The sequence below is a fragment of the Danio rerio genome, chromosome 7 (genome assembly GCF_052040795.2).
Source record: "Danio rerio strain M-AB ecotype USA chromosome 7, GRCz13ab, whole genome shotgun sequence".
In the NCBI taxonomy this organism is placed as follows: domain Eukaryota; kingdom Metazoa; phylum Chordata; class Actinopteri; order Cypriniformes; family Danionidae; genus Danio; species Danio rerio.
Window position 1 is genome coordinate 24,892,226 of NC_141027.1, and position 24,574 is coordinate 24,916,799.

The 24,574-nt window shown below is 36.7% G+C and overlaps 2 protein-coding genes across 6 annotated transcripts; one reads left to right on the top strand and one right to left on the bottom strand.

Moving 5' to 3' along the window:
• Positions 1-315: 315 nt before the first annotated feature.
• Positions 316-24,476, bottom strand: adad2 (adenosine deaminase domain containing 2). 3 transcript variants are annotated; one of them, XM_087261059.1, is made up of 10 exons: positions 24,420-24,476; positions 11,378-11,795; positions 11,180-11,308; positions 8,310-8,460; positions 7,624-7,791; positions 4,830-5,041; positions 4,455-4,689; positions 1,174-1,306; positions 628-1,037; positions 316-563 (listed from the first exon to the last, which is right to left on the bottom strand). In XM_087261059.1, the coding sequence occupies exons 2-9, from the start codon at positions 11,790-11,792 to the stop codon at positions 927-929; spliced, it is 1,554 nt and encodes a 517-aa protein (XP_087117185.1). In that variant the 5' UTR covers positions 11,793-11,795; positions 24,420-24,476; the 3' UTR covers positions 316-563; positions 628-926. The 3 variants fall into 3 exon arrangements, with proteins under 3 accessions (XP_087117185.1, XP_087117183.1, XP_087117184.1); XM_087261057.1 differs by lacking the exon at positions 24,420-24,476 and adding an exon at positions 13,338-13,381; XM_087261058.1 differs by lacking the exon at positions 24,420-24,476 and adding an exon at positions 12,941-13,381.
• On the top strand, positions 15,686-23,634 carry LOC147843114 (uncharacterized). Of its 3 annotated transcripts, XR_015495633.1 has the most exons (3): positions 15,686-15,855; positions 16,464-23,115; positions 23,166-23,634. XR_015495633.1 is itself a non-coding variant. In XM_087260981.1 (2 exons), exon 2 carries the CDS (start codon positions 17,051-17,053, stop codon positions 22,799-22,801), a length of 5,751 nt encoding a protein of 1,916 aa, XP_087117107.1. In that variant the 5' UTR covers positions 15,686-15,855; positions 16,464-17,050; the 3' UTR covers positions 22,802-23,634. The 3 variants fall into 3 exon arrangements, 2 of the variants coding, with proteins under 2 accessions (XP_087117107.1, XP_087117108.1); XM_087260981.1 differs by having other exon boundaries at positions 16,464-23,634; XM_087260982.1 differs by having other exon boundaries at positions 15,686-15,772; positions 16,856-23,634.
• Positions 24,477-24,574: the final 98 nt, after the last annotated feature.

Consider the following 24,574-nt stretch of genomic DNA (forward strand, 5'->3'; position numbering starts at 1 on the left):
TTTAAGATTAGGTCATTATAGGTGGCCTGTCATTGTTGAGACTGCCATAGTAGTGCTTTTACAAAATGCTGGGCAATCCAGGACAATTGGAGAACTGAGAGAAAGAAATCAAATGTATCAGGAACTGAAACAATGTTTTTGGTTGCTCAGTGACTTTACTGTGATAAATGCGTGAAATTATACTCCTTTTGTTTGTGATTATGACTGTGTCAGTAATAAATGGTGATATTTTAGTCTTTTTGTTGTCAATCTCCATTTTTTAATTTATTCTTGTAGAATGTAGTTGTTTCTGCTCCCTGTCAAAACAACAATCTATTAAGATCAGCAATCCTTACAATGTTTTTTATTGTTCACTTTATCACACAGAGGCATTAACATGAAAAGTGGGAAATACTGCACAAATAAAACAAGCATTTTAATATAAAATAACTGCTTTGTCAAAAATAAATACTAGTGCTGGGGGAAAATTAATTACATCCAAAATAAGATACTGTTTTGACATAATTTAAGTGTGCGTACTGTATATATTTATTATACACACATGTGCATATATTTGAGGAAATGTTTATATACATATATATATATATATATATATATATATATATATATATATATATATATATATATATATATATATATAATCTTTTAATATTATTATTTTATTATGTATGTATCAAAACAAACTTTTATTTGATATGATTAATCTCTGCCAAGCACTAAAAAAAACACTATTTTCAAACAGAATATTTTCAGTTCAAGTGCAATTATATCTACCAGATACACCATGAACTAGGAACTTGCATATGAACATAACTTTTGAAACATCAATAAACACTCAAAAAAGAAAGGTTGCTGTTTCTTAAACATCAAAAGCCTGAAATGACTAGAAATCCTAGAAGTATTTCAAGGGTTGTTCAACCTGTCATTTAGCGGCTGAAGCAATCTACCAAGTGTTTGGAGTTCCACGGTCCAGCATTATTGGACAAGAATTGCATGTTGACCTGAGTCTTGGTCTCCTGATACAACTGAGCAGCCATCTAGACAAAATGTAAAGCACATCAGCAGTTATAAACAGAAGATCATGGCACATTTATATACATTTTACCTCAGTTAATAAATGCAAATATTTCATAATATATATTTGTGGATAGTGTAAAAATTCTGTACACATACTTTTGCACTGCGGTACGTGGTGAAAGACAGAAGCACATGGTGGCCTGCCAGTCCCGCTACTTTTCTGAAGCAGAAGTACAACGCTCTTTTACAGAGTCTGCTAGATGACCCAGGACCGCTTACAAATGGAGAACTGTTAGAGAGAAATAAAAGGCATTTAGTAAACCCAAGGGGTCTAATTGTAGAGGGCCACTGTTCTCCAGAACTACAATGCTAAATTTTCTAGTCCCAATCTCAACTGGTATACTTGAAATATGTCATTAGGGTGTCAAGTGATTACAATTTTTTATATTATCGACACAAAGCGGGCTATTAAATTTGTCTGAGAAATTAAGATATTTCAAATGTTTTTCGTATTAAATCTAAAAAGCATCACAGACATTTAAAAAAATAGCTATAGATTTGATTCAACTTAGAATTTATTACAAATTATCTAGACTACAATGGTCAAGATTAGTTTTTTTCAGAATAAATTTCACCCCCAATACTTTGCTGCAGGGATTTAAGACCTTTGCTAATGAGTTCCAACCAAAAAATCAATGAGCATGTTAAAATCCATTCAAAATAAGCCTTATAGAAAGCAATTAATCTGTCAACATTCAAATTAGCTGATTTCCCCAAATAATTAACTCTTTGTTGGCCCATTCTATACAGTCTTTCAGTTCTCTCTGCACATTATTGTTTATTACAAATAATAGTACCTATGTACTATCAGCTACTTCAATCTGTTGGTTATCAACCATTGTACCTGGAACTGCTTCCGCTACAGGTCAATGCACATATATTTTGTTTAATCTGTTTTAACAATTAGACCAGCCGATTTGCAAAATGCTCAACAATAGGTCTGTGTTCTGTGTGATCAGTGATGGTTTTAGTGGCTTGCCACAGGGTCAGAGCGTTTTTGCTATTACTGATGTGTTGATTTTTTTTCTTTATGTCATTAGACCAGTGTTAATTTTGTTGATGAACAAAATTCTATCGACAAAAACTAAATAAAAAATAAATTAACGATGACAATAACTATAATAAAAATATACTGACATTTTCATTGACTAATAAAAATGAGACAAGAATGTAATTGAGGGACATTTTTTTGGTAAATATTCAATCAAATTTAATCTTGGTGTGTGATGCAGGACGAGCAAAGGCACATTTGAAAAGTAACTGGTCCACAGTAGACGCGGGATGTGATTGCCTCATGTGCTATGGGGCGCCTGTCAGATTACACTATAATGAAATGGCAACAGCTAGGAGAAAAAGAAGTTATTGTCAAGACAAATGACCGTAAACCGTATAGGGGAGGAAATAGCTGATAAAAACAATAAGTCTTAAGCGACATCAGCCTGCCATTACACTGCCATGTAACACCAGCTACAACAGTAAAGCTTGCTATAGACTGTCACTGCAAAGTGAACTTAAAATATTTTAAGCCCTTTTTTATTTAATTTAAGTTAGAATATTGTGAATAAATAAATGTATACAATATTTAATTACATTGCACTTAAATTAAACCAAATATATTTAGTTAACTAAATCCAGAGTGGATTTAATCAACTAATATCTTATGAAATTTAGTCGACTAAAACTAGACTAAAACGATTCGGAAGACTAAAATATGATTAAAACTAAAATCATGCAGAAAACTAAAATATGACTGAAACTAAAATGGAATTTTAGTCAAAAGACTAAGACTAAAACTGAATCAAAATTTGCAGTTAAAATTAACAGCATTAGACATGCTTAATTTCAGAGTTTTAGCAGCCCATGAATTTCTGCTGTCATCCATGGTTTCTGGTTAGTGTGGTGATGCCTTCCCCTTGCTAGAAAATTGACATGTGGGTACAACTTTGAGTTTTGTGGTTGAATACACAAGACATAGCTATAGAATACACAAGACATGCCACTTGTATAGTTTTGAATGGAGAAAAGTGTAACAGTCAATATGATGAATAAAGCCCTGCCTTCTAGTACAGGAGCCAATCATCGATCGCTATAGATTGACAATTTTCTGGGGAAGGGGCTCAAACCAGATATGAGTTTCTGCCAATTTTGTGAGACTCGAACATTTAGAAATGAAACTAAAGAGACTGTTGTTGTTTAATTTAATTGTTGATTCCTAATATAAAATGTAATAGAAAGATTGGCATACAGTTTGATGTTTCCCCATTCAAACAAAATGCCTACTGCCTGAGAGGCGTTTCAAAAGCTGGCCGCCAAGTAAAATGACTCGCCATAAAGGTACTTTGGTTAAAGTTACCAGCTATGGTGAAAAGGAGCCGTGGTTTTTGATTGCATGCTAACAAAAATATTGTTTAGTTCACAAAGTGAGCCCTTAAGATTTGATTATGTTTGACGCTCAGTGCGTTTTTTTTTTTTTATATTATCATCCTTTTTCACTTTTTTGCATCCGCCCAATAGCCAAACATCCGCAATCGATTAACCAGTGGAAAATCTCATCTTGCCCTACACATTCTTACTTGCTGTGTGTGCGCAAGAACTGTCACAGACAGTCTCACGTGCTCTAAAGAGACCCACAAAGATGCACTTTTTTAAGACTTAAAAATGTGTCTATCAGAAGATTTCAAAATCTCCTAAAAATGTCCAGGATTCAGCATTTGGTTTCGCTTTCTAAGCCGCCGTCATTTTTATTTTAAGCCTGATTTACTTTGGATTAGCTTCGCAGGTGACATCGCGTGCAGAGCCACAAGAGCGAGAGAAACTTTAAATAATTAATTCTTTGATCTAAACGACTCAGATAAACTTTTCTATTTACTCAGAGATGACGAAATAACATTTAAATTGGCTGCAAAATATATGTACACCATTAGAAAAGATAAATTAACTCATTTGTCTTTTTTAAATAATCTACACCAGGGGTGTCAAACTCAATTCCTGGAGAGCCGAAGCCCTGCACAGTTTAGTTCCAACCCTGCTCCAACACACTTACCTGTAGGTTTCAAAACAGAAACAATGTAAAATAAATAAAAATCACTTTTTCTGTTGCATGTATGTAACGTGCCGTGAGTACAAGGTGTGTTTCAATCTGGTTACCACCACAAGTATATTTCAAATCAGTGGGAAACACTGAACACTAATCAATTAAATGAAATGCAAGATGCATTTACTGCATTAAAAAAATGTATACTTTATTTTTTCCATAATTAATGTAATTAATATTATATCTATACTGATTTTTCAAAGTTAGCTCACTAACTAATTGATTTGAAATTGCTGTATAACCACTAAGGCTTTGATAAAAGACAAGTTCAAAAAACACTGACTTGTTGATGGCATAGCCAGTGGTGCTGTCCAGTATCTCAATACTGGAGTCTCCCAAGCACCAGTTGACACTGAGGTCCTTGCAGTACTCATTGTTCTCCCCAGGCCCCACGTTCTCTCCACTCAGGAAGAAGATGCTGGTTTGTTTGAATGGAGGAGGCAGTGCATCTGTCCAGCCTGTGCCCAGACGCTTGTTGATGATTTCAGACACTTTCTCTGAGCAGTGCCTAGAATCACCTTGGCAACAAGCAGAGAAAAGGTTAATGAGTAAAGCCATTCTTTAGCTGTGAATGACTTGCACAGCTTCAATCAAGATCTAATTAAGATATTAGGAAACATTTGGAGTGCTCGGCTGCTTGTTAATGTGCATAGCTTACCAAGCACAAAGCTGGTAATGTAGACTGGGTTAATGAAATGACTCAGTAGCGCTCCCTGCAGGCCAGTAACAGTCCAGCGAGTGAGTTTGGCACTGTCAGACATGCAACATGTGCGAGCACCCCACACACTTGGAAGCAGGAAGGCAGCAGGAATGAGAGAACCCTTAGCATGGCACTGCAGCTTCAGAGCTGAGTAAGCACTGTTTTGAGACCTGTGAGAGATTACAGATTTTTCACTCATTTTGTTCTGTTAATGTCAATTTATATAAAGAAATATATAAGTTTCTGCAGGGTTCACCAAGTAAAATTTAAAACTTTATGACATTTTAAAGACTATATGAATGAAGTTCATATGACTCATAAACAGCTAGCGCTAAGGAAATTTTCAAACGGGCCAAATAGAAAAGATTTTTATTTGCCCTATCAAAAATTTATAATAATGTAATACATCATTTAACAATACAATAATATTTAATAATAAAAAAGTTAAATATTTTAGATATTGCTTAGCAGAATATTTAAATATTGTGTAAAAACAAGCAAGCTTCTTTCCAACATAAATTTTCTTTAAAATAATAATAATAAAAAAAATTAACAAATGTTTTAAAAACTATAATAAACTAAATCTATGCACAATAGTCTGTCCAGGTCGGTGTGTCCTCAGCAGTAAATACATTGAGCACTTTTAAACAAATGTTTTTTTTCAGAAATATATTTAAACCATTATGGTAAATAGAGTTAAAATGACCTTTTTAAATAAAAAGTTTTATAAAGATTATTGGTGTTGACCAGATTGGGTAAATATACAGTACATGAACAAAGGAAAAATTCAAACCTGTTTAAAAAAATATTTAAGACCCACAACACAATATTTCAGTAGATTTAAGACTTATGGCCTAAAATTTTGATTTTGAGATTTAAAACATTTTAAGACCCTGCAGGCGCCCTGTATATACATTAGACAGAATTGACGTAATGAGTCAACCAGGGTTGTCAAACTTTGGAAAACGACAGCCCTGCAGAATTTAGTTCTAACAGGGCTACAGAAAGCAGGAAAATTGTAGCATTTTGTGCAGTCATTCACTAAATTACTAACAAACAGCTGAACGACTGTGCAAAAAAAAATCAGGGGTGCGTTTCCGAAAACCATCATTAACCAACTAAGGTCGCAAGTTCTGTCGTTACAGATATATTTAGTTGATTTGCTGTTTCCCAAATCTATCGTTCCAACGAACATTTGCAACTACACCACTTGAATTGTAGTTAGAAATATATTTCCTGGCTGTGTTCTATTCCCAGTTATACCATTTTGAACACAGCCATGGTTCATGACGAAAGATATAGGTGACCTTTTATTTTAAAAGCTGAATTTACGTTGTGTCTCTAAAAATTGTGAAAACAAAAATATATAGGATACATTAATGCTTTTAATTTATAGTAGGTTATTTATCAAGTATCTGTACTGTATATGACATGGGCCTGTTGGTTAGAACATTTCTGCAGTGTTTTACATGTATCAAATTGTAAAAGTAAACTTTAAAAAAAAGAACAATATCCAACTCAATAATAATCATAATCATCATCAATATTGTTATTATTCAACTATTACATTTTTTTCATTTCCTAATAAATAAATATTACATTTCATTTCTTAATAGCCTCATTATTTATATGATTTATCTAAATTACAATACGTGTTAGCTTTTTGTAAGTGATTTTATGTTTTAGAACAGAATAGGGAGCATTATAATTTTGTAAAAGAAACACAGGCCCTTTATGTTTCATTTACATATATTTCAATTATGAAAAATCAGTGCATGTTTCTACCAAAACTAATATTGTTTTTTTATTAATGCGTGTGCATGTAAAACAATGTAATTTGCACCAAGAAATTATGGGTTCTTCTTTAATGAAGTTGTTACCACCCCATTTAAAGCATCATTATGGGTGCTTTACATTATAACTAATGTGGTTCAAACAATGGATCTGCGACAGAGAAACTACAGGTTTTGGCAAACACTCGTCACTACATCGTTCTTTTCCCAAACGTTGCATCGTACTCTGGTAGTTCAGCCCCGAGTTACATCGTTGTTTGGGAAACGCACACCAGTTTAGAAGGTTTTTCATTACACAAATCATATGATATAAGTTTGGCAGAAACATATGATATACTTATATAATGTAGTTAATGTTTCAAATATATTACATATTGATTTTGACTTGGAGCAGAATCTGAGTTTGACATTTATGCAGTAAGTGTATTACATTAAAATGACACTAATTGATATATAGAGTCAACCAGGGTCGTCAAACTCAGCTTCTGGAAAACGACAGCTCTAGAATTTAGTTTCAATAGAGCCACAGAAACCATGAAAATGATCACATTTGGGCAGCCATTCACCACATTAGTAACAGTTGAAACACTGCTCAACAACAATCAGGTTTAATTACTCAAGGAGTAAACTTTTACCATGGTTATTAATGTAGTAATATGGCTTTATTGTAGTGATAATAAAACATATGATACACTTATATAATGTAATTAATATCAAATATATTACATATGAGTAATGTAATAAAATATTGCAACTGTATTTTAAAAAATAATAATAAACATATTTAAGTTTTTCTTGTTTTAATTACAAACAAATGATTGTCACACTCTGAAAATGCCCATTAAAGGTAGATTTATCCTGTTGGGAATCTCTATTGATCCCGAAGACCTTGATAAGCTAGTGGTATATTCTCTGTCAAAAACCATGCAGTATGTGTATTATTTTAAAATGATACTAACAAAACTATGCACTGAGCTGCTCCTTTTGGGGTTTTGTTGGTGTATAGATGAAGGTAAATATGTGGCTTGAGCTGAAGTAGTCGTTCAGCTGGAACGCTTTCCAAAATTGAGCGCTGCTTCATGTCTGGATCAGCACTGTAGAACAGCAGGAGCTGCTTGTACAAGTACCTGTAACACCATACAGAACAACAGACACATTTTTCTAATTTTAGTTAAAACTGCGGTCAGAAGAGAGATTATAATGAATCAAAATATTTTACCAAAACTGTAATAGGGATTAAGACACGCTCTCACTTACCTTAGAAATTGAGACTTGCAATACTTAATACTGGAGACTAAAAGTGCAATTTATTCATTATTTGTTCACCTTCAAGTGGTTCCAATTCTTTATCAGTTTCTTTTTATTTTTAAAGCAATATAATATATTTTGAAGAAAGCTGACATCCACAGGAGGGAAAGAATATTATGGAAATTAATGTTTACCTCTTTCCAACATTCTTTGAAATATTTTTGTATTAAAACTTTAGTTTTAAAAGGTTTTGGAACAAGTGGAAGGAGAACAAATAATGACAGAGTTTTCAGTTACATAAATAAATACAAATGAAATGTTCATGTGAGTACATAGTATGCACAACAGATGTTTATCATATATGCTTGTCTTTATATCTTGTTCAAAATCATTGCACCTTTTGAGGGCTCTGCGGGCAATGACAATAGCATGGCAGTCATGGACAACAGATCCTGTGTAAGAAAGCCATCCACTGCAGCAGCTCTGACCCGATCCCAGAGCTACCACTTCATAATTCTCACAGCGCTGGCCACCTGTATCCCGCACCTCTGAAACACACATCAAATAAATATATTTCATTCATTTACTTCTTTTCAGCTTAGTCACAGCGGAACTTATCCAGCTTATGTCTTTACGCAGCGGATACCCTTCCAACCACAACCCATCACTGGAAAACATCCATTCATCCATCCACACACTCATTCACACACATACACTAACGAGCCTAAAAAATCTAACTATTTATTTAGTCATGTTTATTAAAAAGTATTTGAAAAATTTGCCAATTAGCTAAATTTATATATACATTTTTAAATAGAACCTTTCACAAAAAGGCATTTAATGGTCAGTTTATATAATCCTTTAAAACCTTTAATATTTAGATTTGTATACAAGATTTGTATATTTTTTAAGTTTTAAGGACTTAAATAATTGTGATGTTTAATGTAAACATAACCTTTTTGGTTTTGATAGTTTTATTAAATTTAATTATCTTAAATAGTTTTTTAAATGTTTAAATAATCATGTTCCAATGCTGTTTTCAGATATAATCATTAGGCACCAGACCTCTCACAGAGTCACACGGGTAACTGCTAATGGTGACAAATGGTGAAAAACAGAATGACCAAAAGAGGTCTAACACTTTGGCACTAGACCCAAGGTGTAAGACCTCTTTTGGTCAACCTGTTTTTTCTGTTAAGGGAACCAAATTGTGGAATAATTTATCTGTTAGTCTAACATTAGAAAGTAATATAAATGTTTTAGAAGTGTTCTTAAAAAGTGGTTAAAAACAAAACAGCAGTGTTTTCATATAGTCTACTATTAGTTTGTTTAATCATGCCGCCTTTGCTTTAGCCTTACAGTAATTTTATTAATGTTGTGTATATGTATCTTTTTTATTTTCATCGTATGTCAAGCCTCCCGTGGACAGGTGTTGAGAATTAGCAAGTCTGCTAAAACACTTAAAGGTGCAGTAGGTGATTGTCTTCAGAAATGTTTTGCTTTGGACAGCAGAGGAGGGACTGTGTTTCAAAGATATTATACTAACCGGACAGCGTTGTGGCAGATCACCTGCGGCACCTTTAAACAAATGCATTTGCTTGTCCATGTACATGTCAAATAAATAAATAAAAAGTATATTTTAAAGCTAAAGTTTGTGTTATCATCTTTGCAGAAAATAAAAAAACTAATAAACACTTACGGGAGGTTTTTCTAATGCAGTGTCTATAAGAGGGACAGTAAATTTGGCATTGTTTTCACTCCAGGCTGCCGTTATCAGTCTCACACAATTTGCTTTGTTATTTTAAAGGTCATAAAAACACGATTGTAGAGTTTTTCTTTTACTGTTTGAGCAAACTGGAATGCAAAATAATGTATAATGTGGTACTTTTCCATCCATTTTTATCTAACTTTACAGAACTATGATGAATATCGCAGCTGAAAAACTTGTAAATGTGAAAAAGGTTTATTGTTTTTATTTTAGTTCAGTGCATATATTAGTTTTTTTTATTTTAAATGTAGTCTGCATTAGGGTTGTAACGGTATGAATTTTTTACGGTATGATAATCGTCTAAAACAATAGCACGGTTTGACGGTTTCGCGGTATACGGTATGTTACTGTTACAAAATAATAGAACAGTGAAGCAAATTTGACTTTTTCCAAATAATATATTTTTAGTTACTATAAACAACACCACTTACAATGAACAAATAAAAAAATAAGAAAATAATAAATAATGTGTCAAAGTCCAAATAAAGTCCAAATAAACATGGTGCAAATCCTCAGTAAAAAATAGATATAAATATTTACTATACTATAAATAGTTACATAACGAAACTAGATTCAATATGGAACATCCTTAGGTTTTATGTGCCAGCATGGATATGGTTGTCTGTGGATATGGATTTGGTTGTCTGCAGTGCAGACAAACAGCTGCACCTTCATTTGCGTCTTTTGAAAACAGCAAGAGCAGCAGTTCGTCTTTGCTGTGTCACTGTTTTGTCATGTTTCTGTGCTGCTGTGCATGCAAAAGTACTTAGTATGAGAATGCAAAACTTTGTTTTTTGCGTTTTATTTAGCCACGCATAAATGTATGCCTATCTCTCATTCCGTGTTGTTCAAAAAGCTCATTGTTTGGTCTACAAACAAAAGTGAAACCTATGCTTATTGGTTGTGATATAGCGAGTTTAAACCAATCTGGGCATGGAGGAGGGACAATGCATCAATGTATCATGTCTGGTTTGTCCGGAGACACAGTGACGAGCGTTTTTTTGTCAAATCAGCGTGGTCAAATTTTGATGACGTAACCGCACTGATTCCGGAGACTATGAAAGTCCGCGTTAATGTTATGTGATACAGCACTGGAAAGCTGAGATTCTCTTCTTTATGCCAATCTTTGAATTGTATGAATCGGATCAGCGGATCAAAAGTTATTAAACATTTAAAAGCAATACTTATTTTTAGCCGCGGGCGGCTGTCTCTGTCTTTAAGGGTTAAAACCGTTGATATGCAATTGTTCATGGTATGATAATCGTGCACGTTCAAATCGTGGTAGACCGTCATACCGGTATATTGTTACAACCCTAGTCTGCATATTTGTCTCTTAGGTCTTGTTTTGTATCTCTTTTTGTTAAATTCATAGTAAAGTGTTCTTGAGCTCTGGAAATGCACTATATAAATAAAATTGTGTTATTATTACTAAAATTACTAATAAATTAAGAATTTGCTTTTATTTATGATTTAACAATATAACCTTGTCTCACACTCACCTCTTTCCAGTACAAAAGCAGCAAAGCAGCTCTTAGTGCTGTGGTATTCTGGGCATTCCCTGAGCAGCTTGTCAAAACGTCCAGTACACAAAGCTGTTACGCGATTTTTGTGCCAGTCTGCGAACTTCACTGTAAGAGCAAGGAGAGTTTTAAACAAAAGTAATAGTAAGCATAATGTAAAATCTTCAGTCAGTGTACCTCCAGTTCTCTGGTCCCTCGTGAGAGAGCCATCAGTGGCATCTTCCAGTAAATCTACTGTGGCTTCAGGTGCCGTAACACTGCTCAGGCTCCATCCAGATAGGGAAGTAACATCAGAGGAAGAGCCCAGGTCTTCCATTTGGGGAGGGGAATCCGGTGACTGCACCTCTTGGGTTTGGTGGCCTACGGAAGATTGTCCCTCAACATCATCTAAGCAGTGTAACTCTGGATTAGTGGACTGACTCTCTTCTCCAGCAGACCGGGAATCCTCAATCTCGCTGTTAGGGGTTAGCGGTCTGAGGCTGGCCCTGTGGATGCCAAAGGTGGGCTCTCTTTCAGAGGCAAAGCGCATCATTAGGGTGGCAGCCATTCGTGGAAGCCGCTTCCCCTCTGTGCTGACACCATGGTTTGCCATTATCTGTTGTAAGAAATCAGACAGTTTTTAAAATTTACCTTAAACTTTTCGTATGAGTGGTCACAGATCTAGGAAACTTAGTCACTCGAGACTTTTGGTCTCATTCACTTCCATTGATTTTTTAGCCATAAAATAATAACTTGTTATGCTGCTTGATGTTGCAAACTGGGAGCTGTTTCATACATATTGTTTAGAAAAGCAGGGATTAAAGTCTTCAATGAGCCAAACTAAATGTCCATGCTTAAATTGGTTCCATAACAGCAAGTTGAAGATCATTTGATCTAACGAATCTGAGTTCAGTTTAAATAATCTAGATAACAGCTTATGTACGTTACTGTCATGAAACCTTAAAGGTTGAGCATAGATGCATGATTATGTTGTGTGCTAACATGGCAACTACAAGAACTGAAAGATCTCTGAAATGAGACACAGCCACGTTTGTTTTTAGAGTTTAAAAATATAAAAATTTAAACATAATAATCAAAAACTGCGAGAGAGAAAGCTGACAGGAAATTACAGATTGTCTCAATAGGCTACATATGTAGCAATATATTTTAAAATATAGGCCATTATTTAGGCCTATTAACATTAAATTAAATATTAAGAGGTTAAGTGAATTAAAATTAAAGTTATAGCAGCTGATAGTTATCATTAAATGTTTGTTTCCCAGCATAAGTTGCCGAACTAACTGAGTTTGAACTATCATAAATTTGATTTATGATCAAATTTATTGTGAATTTATAAATAAATTATGAACAAAATCTGCCATTAATAAACCTGACTTACCAGAATAAGCCTGGCTTTTACTCTAAGCTTGGTTTATGGAACAGCCCCTGGTCTTTTGTAATTATATTATTTTTATGTACAGTCATTAACACATTTGTTTGTAGTAGTTTGAGCTTTTCTGCCATTTGTTATTCCTAGTCATTTCTCCCAAAGGCAATTGAATTGGAATTCCTAAAATTATCCCAAATACATATGAATCACATCCATATATATTTATAAACACTCTTGGTGACCTTCTAACATGAATAATAACAATTTTAATCTGAAGAAATTCTTAATCTGACTTGCGAACTATATAAAAAAAATCATGATTTACATTTATATAAATTGTTTACTGAATTAGACTAGCTTGGAAAACTCACATTATTTACATATGTTTGATTGTCTTTTGTTGCTCTGATTACATCTACTGTCTTATTTGTAAGTCAGTCACTTTGGATAAAAGCATCAGCCACATGATTTAAATAGAAAATATGATGACAGATACAGACAGATCAGACACAATAAGTGGCAAATCTTAGCTCGAGAGACATCACATACGACCTACATACAGCAAATAACCTTTACATGCATGAACGTGAGCTAGAATGTAATTACAATCGGACGCTCGGTTTAGCTTTAACGTTACTCCTACAAAACGTGTTATAAAAGTGCTTATTAAGCAGTGATTCGATGGAATTTAAATGACTTGTCGTGTTGCAAAGCTGAAAAAAGTCTACAACTTAACAGCTTACAGAACATAAGTAATTGTAACGTTACCTGACTTGTAAATGAGCTTCAGCGTCAAATAATCGTTCACCTGCGATGTTGAAGCACAAGGTGGAGCTAATAAGGGGGCGGAGTCTACACGAGGGCCGTGATGACGATTGTGCGTCAAAGATGGATGAAAAACAAAACTACTTTTCATGATGTTCCTTGGAAGATTGTGTGGTCTTTAACCAACAACTTTTTAATCACCAATAAGGTTAAAGAGGTTTCCTTCGGTTTATCAGAGTTTATCCGGTGAATGTTTATATAAAATGCTTCCTGGATAGATTTCCTTTGTTCCTTTTGTGGAATAATAAGATTTTTTGGAAAGAATTCAGTTTATTTATATATGCCTCTATTTTAGATATTATTTTCCTTTGTTATGTTTTATTTGGTTTGTAACATGTTTATAAAGTAAAAGACAGATATTTTCTAATAAATCAATTTATTTCACTAGCAAAATTGTTTATACACAAATGCAAATTTTTCTACATATAAGCCCCTGCTTCTTATTTTTTGTAAAGTTTTGAAATATTATTTGAATATAATCTCTACCTCCAGCAATGCTAAAGCTTTACAATCAATAACACTGTTACTCTTTTTAACATTGACTGTATTAAATGTGACCTTTTATACATCACTATGACCTTGCGTTAAGATAGATTTAAAGTGATCTATTGTAAATTAAATTTCCCCTGGCATATTTTTGTTTTTCTTTTTGTTTTGTTCTACTTTTGTTGTTATATGATTTATACCTTTTCTGTGTATTTTTGTACCCTTGTTGACCATTCCAAAAAAAAAATATATATATATATATATATATATATATATGTATATATATATATATATATATATATATATATATATATATATATATATATATATATATATATATATATATATGTGTGTGTGTGTGTGTGTGTGTGTGTGTGTGTGTGTGTGTGTGTGTATGAAATATATACATTGCTGACTGAAATACATTTACTTGTGACTATTTATAACTTAGATACCAAAAAGTGTATAAAACAATTGAAATGTTTATGTTCTGTATTATTTTGTGATCTCTTTGTACCACTTTTACATTTATTTTAATCTTTCCTTATTTCATTGTTCCAATTAGCAGTTGTGTATAAAATGTCTAATGTTGTTATTTTTCTAAATAAATTAAGATAAATCAATAAGAATAAGTTTATAGATAAATAGATAAGATAAAGATTATTAAAGTATAGATAGATAGATAGATAGATAGATAGATAGATAGATAGATAGATAGATAGATAGATAGATAGATAGATAGATAGATAGATAGATAGATAGATAGATAGATAGATGGATGGATGGATAGATAGATATATAGATAGATAGATTATATTAATTACATTTCTTGATATGATTTAATTATTTTGGTTATTTCCTGTTTTGCATCTACATTTTAAAGATGTAAGATGCTTTTCTGTCATTTGACATCTGAAATATGTTACATGTTTGTCTTTGAGCTAGCATTCGATATTCTTTTTTTTTTTTTAAAGCTGGTATTTGCGAAGTGTTGATCTGCTGTATTGGCCCAAAGGGTGTCAAAACCACAATGCAAATTTTTTCTAAATTTATCAGACTTCACCTGTTGTGCTTCATGGGTAATCTCTAAATGACCTAGCCTTCATCCTGACCTAATTTAGGCGGAGGAAACATCCTGTTAGATGTAGATTAGTGACATAATGTTAAGTTCGTTTGGCCTTTACTCATCAGCATTAACATCTGGTGCTGACACAGGAAGTTGTAAGTTCTCCAGCCAGTTTTTTTTTTTTTTTATTACAATCTTAAATGATACATTTTTTCACATTTCTCAAGACAGTCTATATAATAAGTGTTATTACTAAGTGTAATAAATCTCTAGACCCATCTAAATGATCAAAAACTGTTCACAAATGTAGCTAAATGATTAAGAGAAATGTTAAAACACAAACAAATAATGATATAATTGTATTTGAAAGTTCTGCATTGGGTTTTGTGATGTTAATTCTTTTATGTAAAAATAAATTTGCATAGTCATCTTTGGCTTCTCACAAAACACATCTTCTCTACCTCAAATCTAGTGCTTCACAATTGGAAATCACCTTTTCCTCCTCATATATTTATATATATATATATATATATATATATATATATATATATATATATATATATATATATATATATATATATATATATATATATATATATATATATATATATATATATATATATATATGTTGCAAAGGGCTCTTTATTCACCCTTCTTAAGGACTGTGGACTGTTGCTGCCCCCTTGTGGAAAGACTGAGTATGTTTAGAATGTTCCAGAAAGTCTACCATACGTGTGTCAGTCGGTAATAGTCTGCAGAGCATGGAGCACATGAGAAACGTCCTCCTTTTCTAGCGGTGTTATTAATTGTGTGCGTGCATCTAAATGTAAGTTTCTTCGTTCCTTAATCATATTTATCATGTTGTTTAAGGGTTATCACCGTGAGATGTTTACTTTGATTATTTAATTACTTTGTCCTGTAAAGTCACCCTAAAGCCTGATTTATACTTCTGCGTCAGGTGACCGGCGTAACCCACGGCGCAGGCAACGCGCGTGGCTGTGCATTTATACTTCTGCGCGCTGTCTCTGCCGGTATGCATTAACACTTCTGAAACGCTAGTTGGCAGTGATGTGTAAATGTTCCTCTGTGTCGAGTTTCTTCGCTACTTTTTTGCATTTCCTGAACACTTCTGGGATGTACAAGTGGCTCAAACTCGCTCATTTTGAGGCAGGAACTGGCGGACGTGCAACAACTTTAACTATGAGGTAAACACAAAACAAAACTTTCCATCCGGAGCTCCTTCACGGGACTCCACACTTGTAAACAATCGCTCGCGCGGCGTCGCGCCATTCGCGCGCCTCTCGGTCCCGCCCAGACTCGTCAGCGCCCCCAAACCGACCAATCACAGAGCTTATGCTACGCGTCGTTGCGACGTGTAGTTACATTTTTTGAGAGGTGCACGTCAGTGACGGCGATGGCCACGGCGAAGGGCTATGCGTCAGCGCCGTAGCATACGCCGGTGTTTGACGCAGAAGTATAAATCAGGCTTTAGAGCCAGTTTTATACTACCTAAATGCATGATTAACATCTGTATATAGTTTATTCTTATTGTTTACATCAAGCGGAAGCATATTTGCCTTTCATTGAGTTTAGTTTAAGGTTATTAGACGATTTAACGAGGTTGCCGTGTAGGCTAAGAAATGCATAGTCATGCTAACGCACGTGATATACTGCGTGACGTCAGAATTGCAAGCGGTCGTGGGTTCGATCCCCGGTCGGACCAAAGTTGAGAAAGTGCTATAATAAGCTATATAAAGTGAAGAATAGTACTTCTAAATATTATCTAATGTCTTTCTACCTATTGTTACTGCTCATTTATTTATTGTTTAAACTAATGTTTACCAAATGTTTATTGTATTTGTATACTGTGGTTGAATGTTAATTATTCTTTGTTTCTACTTGTCTGTAGAACCACACACACACACACCCTCACCCCAACTATATGTCTGCTTATACTAATGGAAATAAACCCAAGTGAGACAACAAGCATCTTCGTCGCGTTTTGATCAGACGTACCACAGTGATTAATTCAACTTAACCACACTATCAGCTACAGTACATTGGTCCTTCGAGCCGGAGTCAGTAATTGCTGTGGATTTAGAAGATGTTTCCAGAACAGAGGATCAGAGAAGGACAAAGGAGTGATGTGCGTCCTAAACGTCGAATACAACATCCAGCCTGGTTAGAGGATTATGAGGTTTCTCTTCCTCAATATAACCAACAATCTCCAGCTGCTCATACATTGCCTCATCAAAACCCACAGGAGCCTTACACTGAAAGGGTAGCCGAGATGACCCCTCTCATTTATCAGCCACAAAGCGATTATGCTTTAAGGGCAGACCAGAGAGTCATTAACCACTCATTACATATGAGGCCAAGATATGAGAGCACACCTGTATCTCAGCCTGTCACACAGGAAGATGTATCGGAGATTTTGAGAACAGTTCAGGAGCTTAGACGAGAAAATCAACAGCTTCAGTTTGTCATGCAAGATATGCAACAGAAAATGAGCTTAAATAGAGCCCCTCCCCTTCAACAAAGAGCAGAGCCCTTGCCATATGACAGAACCCAGTCAAAGGCAAGTCCAGCCCCATTACATGTTAATGATGAATGGCCACTACCACCTCCACCTGTAGTAGATGATGGGTTTCTCCCTTTGGCTGGGGATATACCACCCCCACTTCCGAGACCCATGTCTAATTTTGTGGATGAGTTAACATCTCGACTCAGGAACTTAAAAACAAAAGATCATCATCTCTCATGCCCATCAACCCCAGAGTACTGTGAACCTGAGAGTTTCTCCATGGCATTACCTCCACAACAGAGGACACGTGAATACCCAATGTCTAAGTACCCTCAAACAGCACCTATCAGCAGTAAGCCATTCTGTATGGACCATGAACTGCACCCTTATTACCCTCAACAAGAAAGGATGTACAGAGGCCCAAAGCCCACAATCCCTGACTTTACTAAAGGAGACCCACGGGAATTTGCACGACTGAAAGTCTCATTGGACAATCTTTTACCCGAGGATTCTACGGAAAGGTTTAAATATCAAATACTCCTAGAACACTTGAAGTTTGAGGATGCTCTTCTCATTGCAGACTCCTACATCAATTCCAGTAGACCGTATTCAGATACCATGGCCTCTCTCGCAGAACAATATGGGCAGCCCCACCAGCTAGCTTTGAGGCGAATTGCTGACTTAATGGAAGATCCTACCATACGTAGTCAAGATGCTAGTGGATTCAAGAGGTTTGCATTGAAAGTAAGAGCTCTAGTAGGCATGCTGAATCAATTGGGAGATAGTGGCAGAGTTGAGCTTCAGTGTGGCTCACATGTAACACGGCTGTTGTCCAAGTTGCCCCATGACTTACGAGCAGATTTCAAACGGTATGTGTACCCCCTAAATGTTCGCATCCCCACTCTGTTACAATTTGCAGACTGGCTTGAATATGAGCTAAAAATACAGGCGAGTGGATTTGAGTTTCTTGGTGGAGACCGAAGGGAACGTCCTGACCAGAGGAGAGACAGGAGTAAAGACTTTAAGTCCACAAAGACAGTAGCTGTATTTCATAGCACAGACCCTGCTTTAAATACTACAGCTCCAGGAGAGTCCAGTTTGAGTGCTGCTAAAACTCAGGACAAACCAAGAATATTTTGCCCCTACTGCACAAATACCCAGCATTATTTGAATCAGTGTCAAAACTTCAGCCAGCTCACCAAAGAACAAAAAACAAACTGGGTGAAAACCAATAAGAGATGCTGGCGTTGTGGTCGAGCTCATCAGGCAGCACAGTGCAATTTAAAGACAAGCTGTAAGGTCTGTAAAGGCAAACATCTCGATGCACTTCATGAGCTGAATGAAAGGCCAGTTTCTGAGAACACTTGTCTTGTCAACAACGCCAATGAAGTTCTATACCTGGACAGACCATTAGGCTGCAGTCAAGTACTGCTAAAGGTTACAAAGGTAATTCTTCGGAATGGGGAACATACCCTTGAGACATATGCCATTTTGGATGATGGCTCAGAACGCACAATCCTTCTGCAAGCGGCCGCCCAGGAACTGAAGTTACAAGGCAAACCAGAAAACCTTGCTCTGAGAACTGTCAGACAGGACATGAAAATCATACATGGTACTACAGTCTCCTTTACCATCTCCCCTGCCTGCCAGCCTCACAAAGTCTTTAAGATACATAGAGCATTTACTGCAGACCATTTGGGGCTCGCTGAACACACATGCCCAGCTACCACCTTACAGCATAAATACAGACACCTCAGGGGACTGCCAATCCCATCCCTTAACAGTGTTCAGCCCCTCCTTCTAATTGGTTCTGATTATCCCTACCTAATTACTCCAATCGAGCCTGTACGCCTGGGGCCTCCGGGCGGACCCGCAGCAGTGAAAACACGACTAGGCTGGACAGTCCAGGGGCCTACTAAGCTTGTGCGGCATCAGCTTTTGACCCAGCAGTGTCTCAATATATCCATCTGTAGCCCTTCTGATGAGCTGTTCAGACACATTGAGAAACTCTGGCAACTAGATGTACTGCCCTACAGAAGTGAGAAACTTGCGACCAGATCTAAGCAAGATCAAGAAGCTGTTGACCTGTTAGAGGCAAAGACAACTAGAATTGATGTCAATGGGACACAACGATATGCCACACCTCTCTTAAGGGTTAAAGACATGCCAAATTTACAAGCTACTAAACAAGCTGTAATGCCGAATCTGCGCAGCACCGAAGCCCGCCTAGCCAAAGATCCAATAAAGTCAGAGGCATACAGAGCTGAAATTCAAAGACTGGAAGAAGCAGGTTATGTGGTTGAAGTACCCGACGAGAAACTATCGAAGAAAGAGGAAGAGTCATGGTTCATTCCCCACCATATGGTGAGCCATAATGCCAAAAACAGAGTTGTATTCAACTGCTCATTCTCATATCAGGGTAAGAACCTAAACAACCTGCTGCTGCCGGGACCAGCTCTGGGGTCCTCATTACTTGGAGTGTTGCTGCGCTTCAGGGAACATGCTGTAGCCTTTAGTAGTGATATAAAGGGGATGTTTCATCAAGTAAGATTACTGCCTGAGGATAAGCCCCTACTCAGGTTCTTATGGCGTGACCTAAAGAGAGAAGAACTCCCCAGAGTCTATGAGTGGCAAGTGCTCCCATTCGGGACTACCTGCAGTCCGTGTTGTGCGACATACGCACTACAAAGGCACATCGTTGACCACAGTCAGCAAGGAGACAATGTCCGCCACTCACTGGAAAGGTGTTTTTACGTAGATAATTGGCTACAGAGTGTTGCAACACCTGACGAAGCTAAAGAGCTGTTAGACACAGGGATGAAACTGTTGGCTGAAGGAGGATTTGAATTGCGTCAGTGGGCATGCAATTTTCCGAATGTCATTGAACATCTGTCAAAGGAAGCCAGATCAGAAAGCAGTGAACGCTGGCTTAACCAAACTGAATCCGATCCTCAAGAACTCGCTTTAGGATTACGATGGATGTGCCAGTCTGATACTCTCGGATACCAAACCCGCCTTGACAACTGTTCCACCCCCACAATGAGAAACATATACAAGGTAGTAGCAAGCCAGTATGACCCTCTTGGATTCCTTGTCCCCTACATCACCCGAGCCAAGATCCTTATACAGAGTCTTTGGGCTAAGAAACGAGAATGGGATGACCCCCTACTGCCAACTGAAATCCTCAAAACATGGCATGATTGGCAAGGGGAACTTCAGCATCTTTCCCAACTGACACTGCCACGCTGCTATGTGAGTTCCCAGTTGGATTCCCTGAACTGTAAGCGACAAGTGCATATCTTCAGTGATGCCTCTGAGCGGGCATACGGATCTGTAGCATACTTGCGCTCAGAGGATCTAAAGGGAAATGTTGAGGTAGCGTTCCTCACAGCCAGGTCAAGAGTAGCCCCTAAACGCCAGTTATCTGTGCCTCGACTGGAACTTTGTGCAGCTCTCACAGGTGCCCAATTGGCTTCACTATTAGCTAAAGAGCTCACTCTACCCATCGAATCCTTTGTACTCTGGACTGATTCTACCACTGTCCTAACATGGCTTCAGTCAGAATCCTGCCGTTACAAAGTATTTGTAGGCACCAGAATTGCCGAAATACAGGAACTTACAAGTGCACATGCCTGGCGTTATGTGGAATCCAACAATAATCCAGCTGATTATATCACTCACGGGAAAACTCTGAAGGAGCTAACTACAGACAAAACCTGGAGACAAGGACCGGAATATCTGTGGAACTCACCTTGCTACTGGCCTGTTATCCCCGACATAAATGCAAAGGAGAATCCTGCCGAATTAAAGAAGCCCACTTTCTGTAGTCACGTAACAGTCAATGTACAGCCATTGCCTGATCCGCAACAGTTTAGCTGCTTTAAAGCCTTAGTTGAAGCGACAGCACTACTTCTGCACGGGGCGGCAGGTAAAGATGGAGATCTTTCAGCCGTGGATTATCAGTCAGCAGAAAGAAATATCTTACGAAAGGTTCAAATTGACTGCTTCCCTGATGACATCAATGCCCTAGTCGCCGGTAAACCAGTACCATCCTCTAGCCGCCTCATAACATTAGCACCTGAATATGACAGCACAGTTGGGCTTATCCGAGTGGGTGGGAGACTACGCCGCAGTGTTCAATTAGATGCAGATGCTGTTCACCCAATTGTTCTTGATCCATCTCACAAAATTACCCAACTTCTCATTCAGAACATAGACAAAGAGCTTCATCACCCTGGGGCGGAACGGGTCTTTGCAGAGATCCGCCGTAAATATTGGATTTTACGCGGTAGAGAAGCAGTTAAACGGCAACAACACTTATGCCCTGATTGTCAAAGGTGGCGAGCTAAACCAACAGTGCCTCAGATGGCAGATCTCCCACAAGCCAGACTTCAGATTTTCAAACCACCATTCTTCTCTACAGGAATGGACTGTTTTGGCCCCTTTACTGTTAAACTAGGCAGAAGAAGTGAAAAACGTTGGGGCATCTTGTTCAAATGTCTGACAACCCGTGCTGTTCACATCGACCTACTAAGTAGTCTTGATACTGATTCATTTCTGATGTCACTAAGGCGCTTCATATCCCGACGAGGAAAACCTTCAGAGCTATTATCAGATCAAGGCACAAACTTTAAAGGAGGAGAAAGGGAGCTCCAACAGTCATTCACATCAATGTGTCCCACACTGCAGAAAGAGCTTGCTAAACAACAAATTAAATTTCGATTCAACCCTCCCGGTAGTCCCCATTTTGGAGGAGTATGGGAACGCGAGATTAGATCGGTCAAGTCTGCCCTGTATGCCACTGTACAAAGACAAAGCATGACTGAAGAAGTCTTGAACACTGTTCTCACTGAAATAGAAGGAATACTGAATTCAAAACCTCTGGGTTATGTGTCCACGGACATTGCTGACCCCAACCCGGTGACTCCAAACATTCCTCTGATGGGGCGGCTAGACCCTTCACTCCCGCAAACAGTTTACCATGAAACAGAGCTCTTAAGCCGCCGAAGGTGGAGACACTCGCAAGTGCTCGCGGATCAGTTCTGGATGCACTTCACAAAGCACTACCTACCCAGCCTACAAATCCGTGGAAAATGGCAGAGAGAAAGAGACCAATTGCAGCCAGATATGATCGTCATGATTGTGGACCCACAGTTACCTAGAGCCCTCTGGCCTGTAGGCAAGATTATTAATGTTTTCCCCAGTGCGGATGGACGAATCAGAACTGCTGAGGTCAGAATTAGGGACAGAACATATGTCAGACCTGTAGCACGCCTCATTAAGCTACCAGCACTCCCAGACATGGACACAGTTTCGAGCCCTTCTGAATAAGCAAATTTGACTGTGCAAATTTGGGGGCGGCTGTTGCAAAGGGCTCTTTATTCACCCTTCTTAAGGACTGTGGACTGTTGCTGCCCCCTTGTGGAAAGACTGAGTATGTTTAGAATGTTCCAGAAAGTCTACCATACGTGTGTCAGTCGGTAATAGTCTGCAGAGCATGGAGCACATGAGAAACGTCCTCCTTTTCTAGCGGTGTTATTAATTGTGTGCGTGCATCTAAATGTAAGTTTCTTCGTTCCTTAATCATATTTATCATGTTGTTTAAGGGTTATCACCGTGAGATGTTTACTTTGATTATTTAATTACTTTGTCCTGTAAAGTCACCCTAAGAGCCAGTTTTATACTACCTAAATGCATGATTAACATCTGTATATAGTTTATTCTTATTGTTTACATCAAGCGGAAGCATATTTGCCTTTCATTGAGTTTAGTTTAAGGTTATTAGACGATTTAACGAGGTTGCCGTGTAGGCTAAGAAATGCATAGTCATGCTAACGCACGTGATATACTGCGTGACGTCAGAATTGCAAGCGGTCGTGGGTTCGATCCCCGGTCGGACCAAAGTTGAGAAAGTGCTATAATAAGCTATATAAAGTGAAGAATAGTACTTCTAAATATTATCTAATGTCTTTCTACCTATTGTTACTGCTCATTTATTTATTGTTTAAACTAATGTTTACCAAATGTTTATTGTATTTGTATACTGTGGTTGAATGTTAATTATTCTTTGTTTCTACTTGTCTGTAGAACCACACACACACACACCCTCACCCCAACTATATGTCTGCTTATACTAATGGAAATAAACCCAAGTGAGACAACAAGCATCTTCGTCGCGTTTTGATCAGACGTACCACAGTGATTAATTCAACTTAACCACACTATCAGCTACAGTACAATATATATATATATATATATATATATATAAACCTTAAAAAATAAAGTAATAAAAAATAAATTATTTTCATCAATATGTGTAAAAAAAATGTATATATCCATTGCGTTTACATGCATTTTACCAGCAGATGTCACCAACGGGTAGTGTTTTAATGAATGTACTTGAGCTTGTTTCATTCCACATTTGACAGCCATTATACAAATATTATTTTCATTGTGCTTTTTAATTATGCGTTTTTAACTAAATAAATGTTAATATGTTAATGTTAATATATTACAATATATATTACAATTTTAACCAGTTATGGATATATAATTTCCCCAGAAATATATTTTTTTGTATAATTGCCTTTTCTATTATTTTCAAATCGTAGTGTTAAATTAAATTTTTATTTCATGAAATACGAAGTACAATTATCTTACATACAGAAATAACCAAACAAGCGAATTTGTATGAGGTGCCGTGTAGGATTTAAATCAAACTTTGCTTACAAACACATACATAAAACACGTGTATATACACCTATAAATTACTCGCATATACACCTATACTACTGGATGTTCGAAACAACATGAATGAAACTTGTGTATATACATATAAACTTGACGTATGAATACACCCACATACACACGCACATACATATAAACTCGATCCTCACATAAACACCCACATTAACACACGCACATACATATAAACTTGCTGCATGCCTACCCTAATGTTGTCTTTTGGACGGAATGCGTCAACAGATCCGCCATTTTAGTACAGGGTAACGCTCCTTTGAAATGAACGCTCCTTTTAAACGAGCGCCATCTAGCGGTCACATAATCTAATTAAATAAATAAATATTTATAAATAAATATTATTAA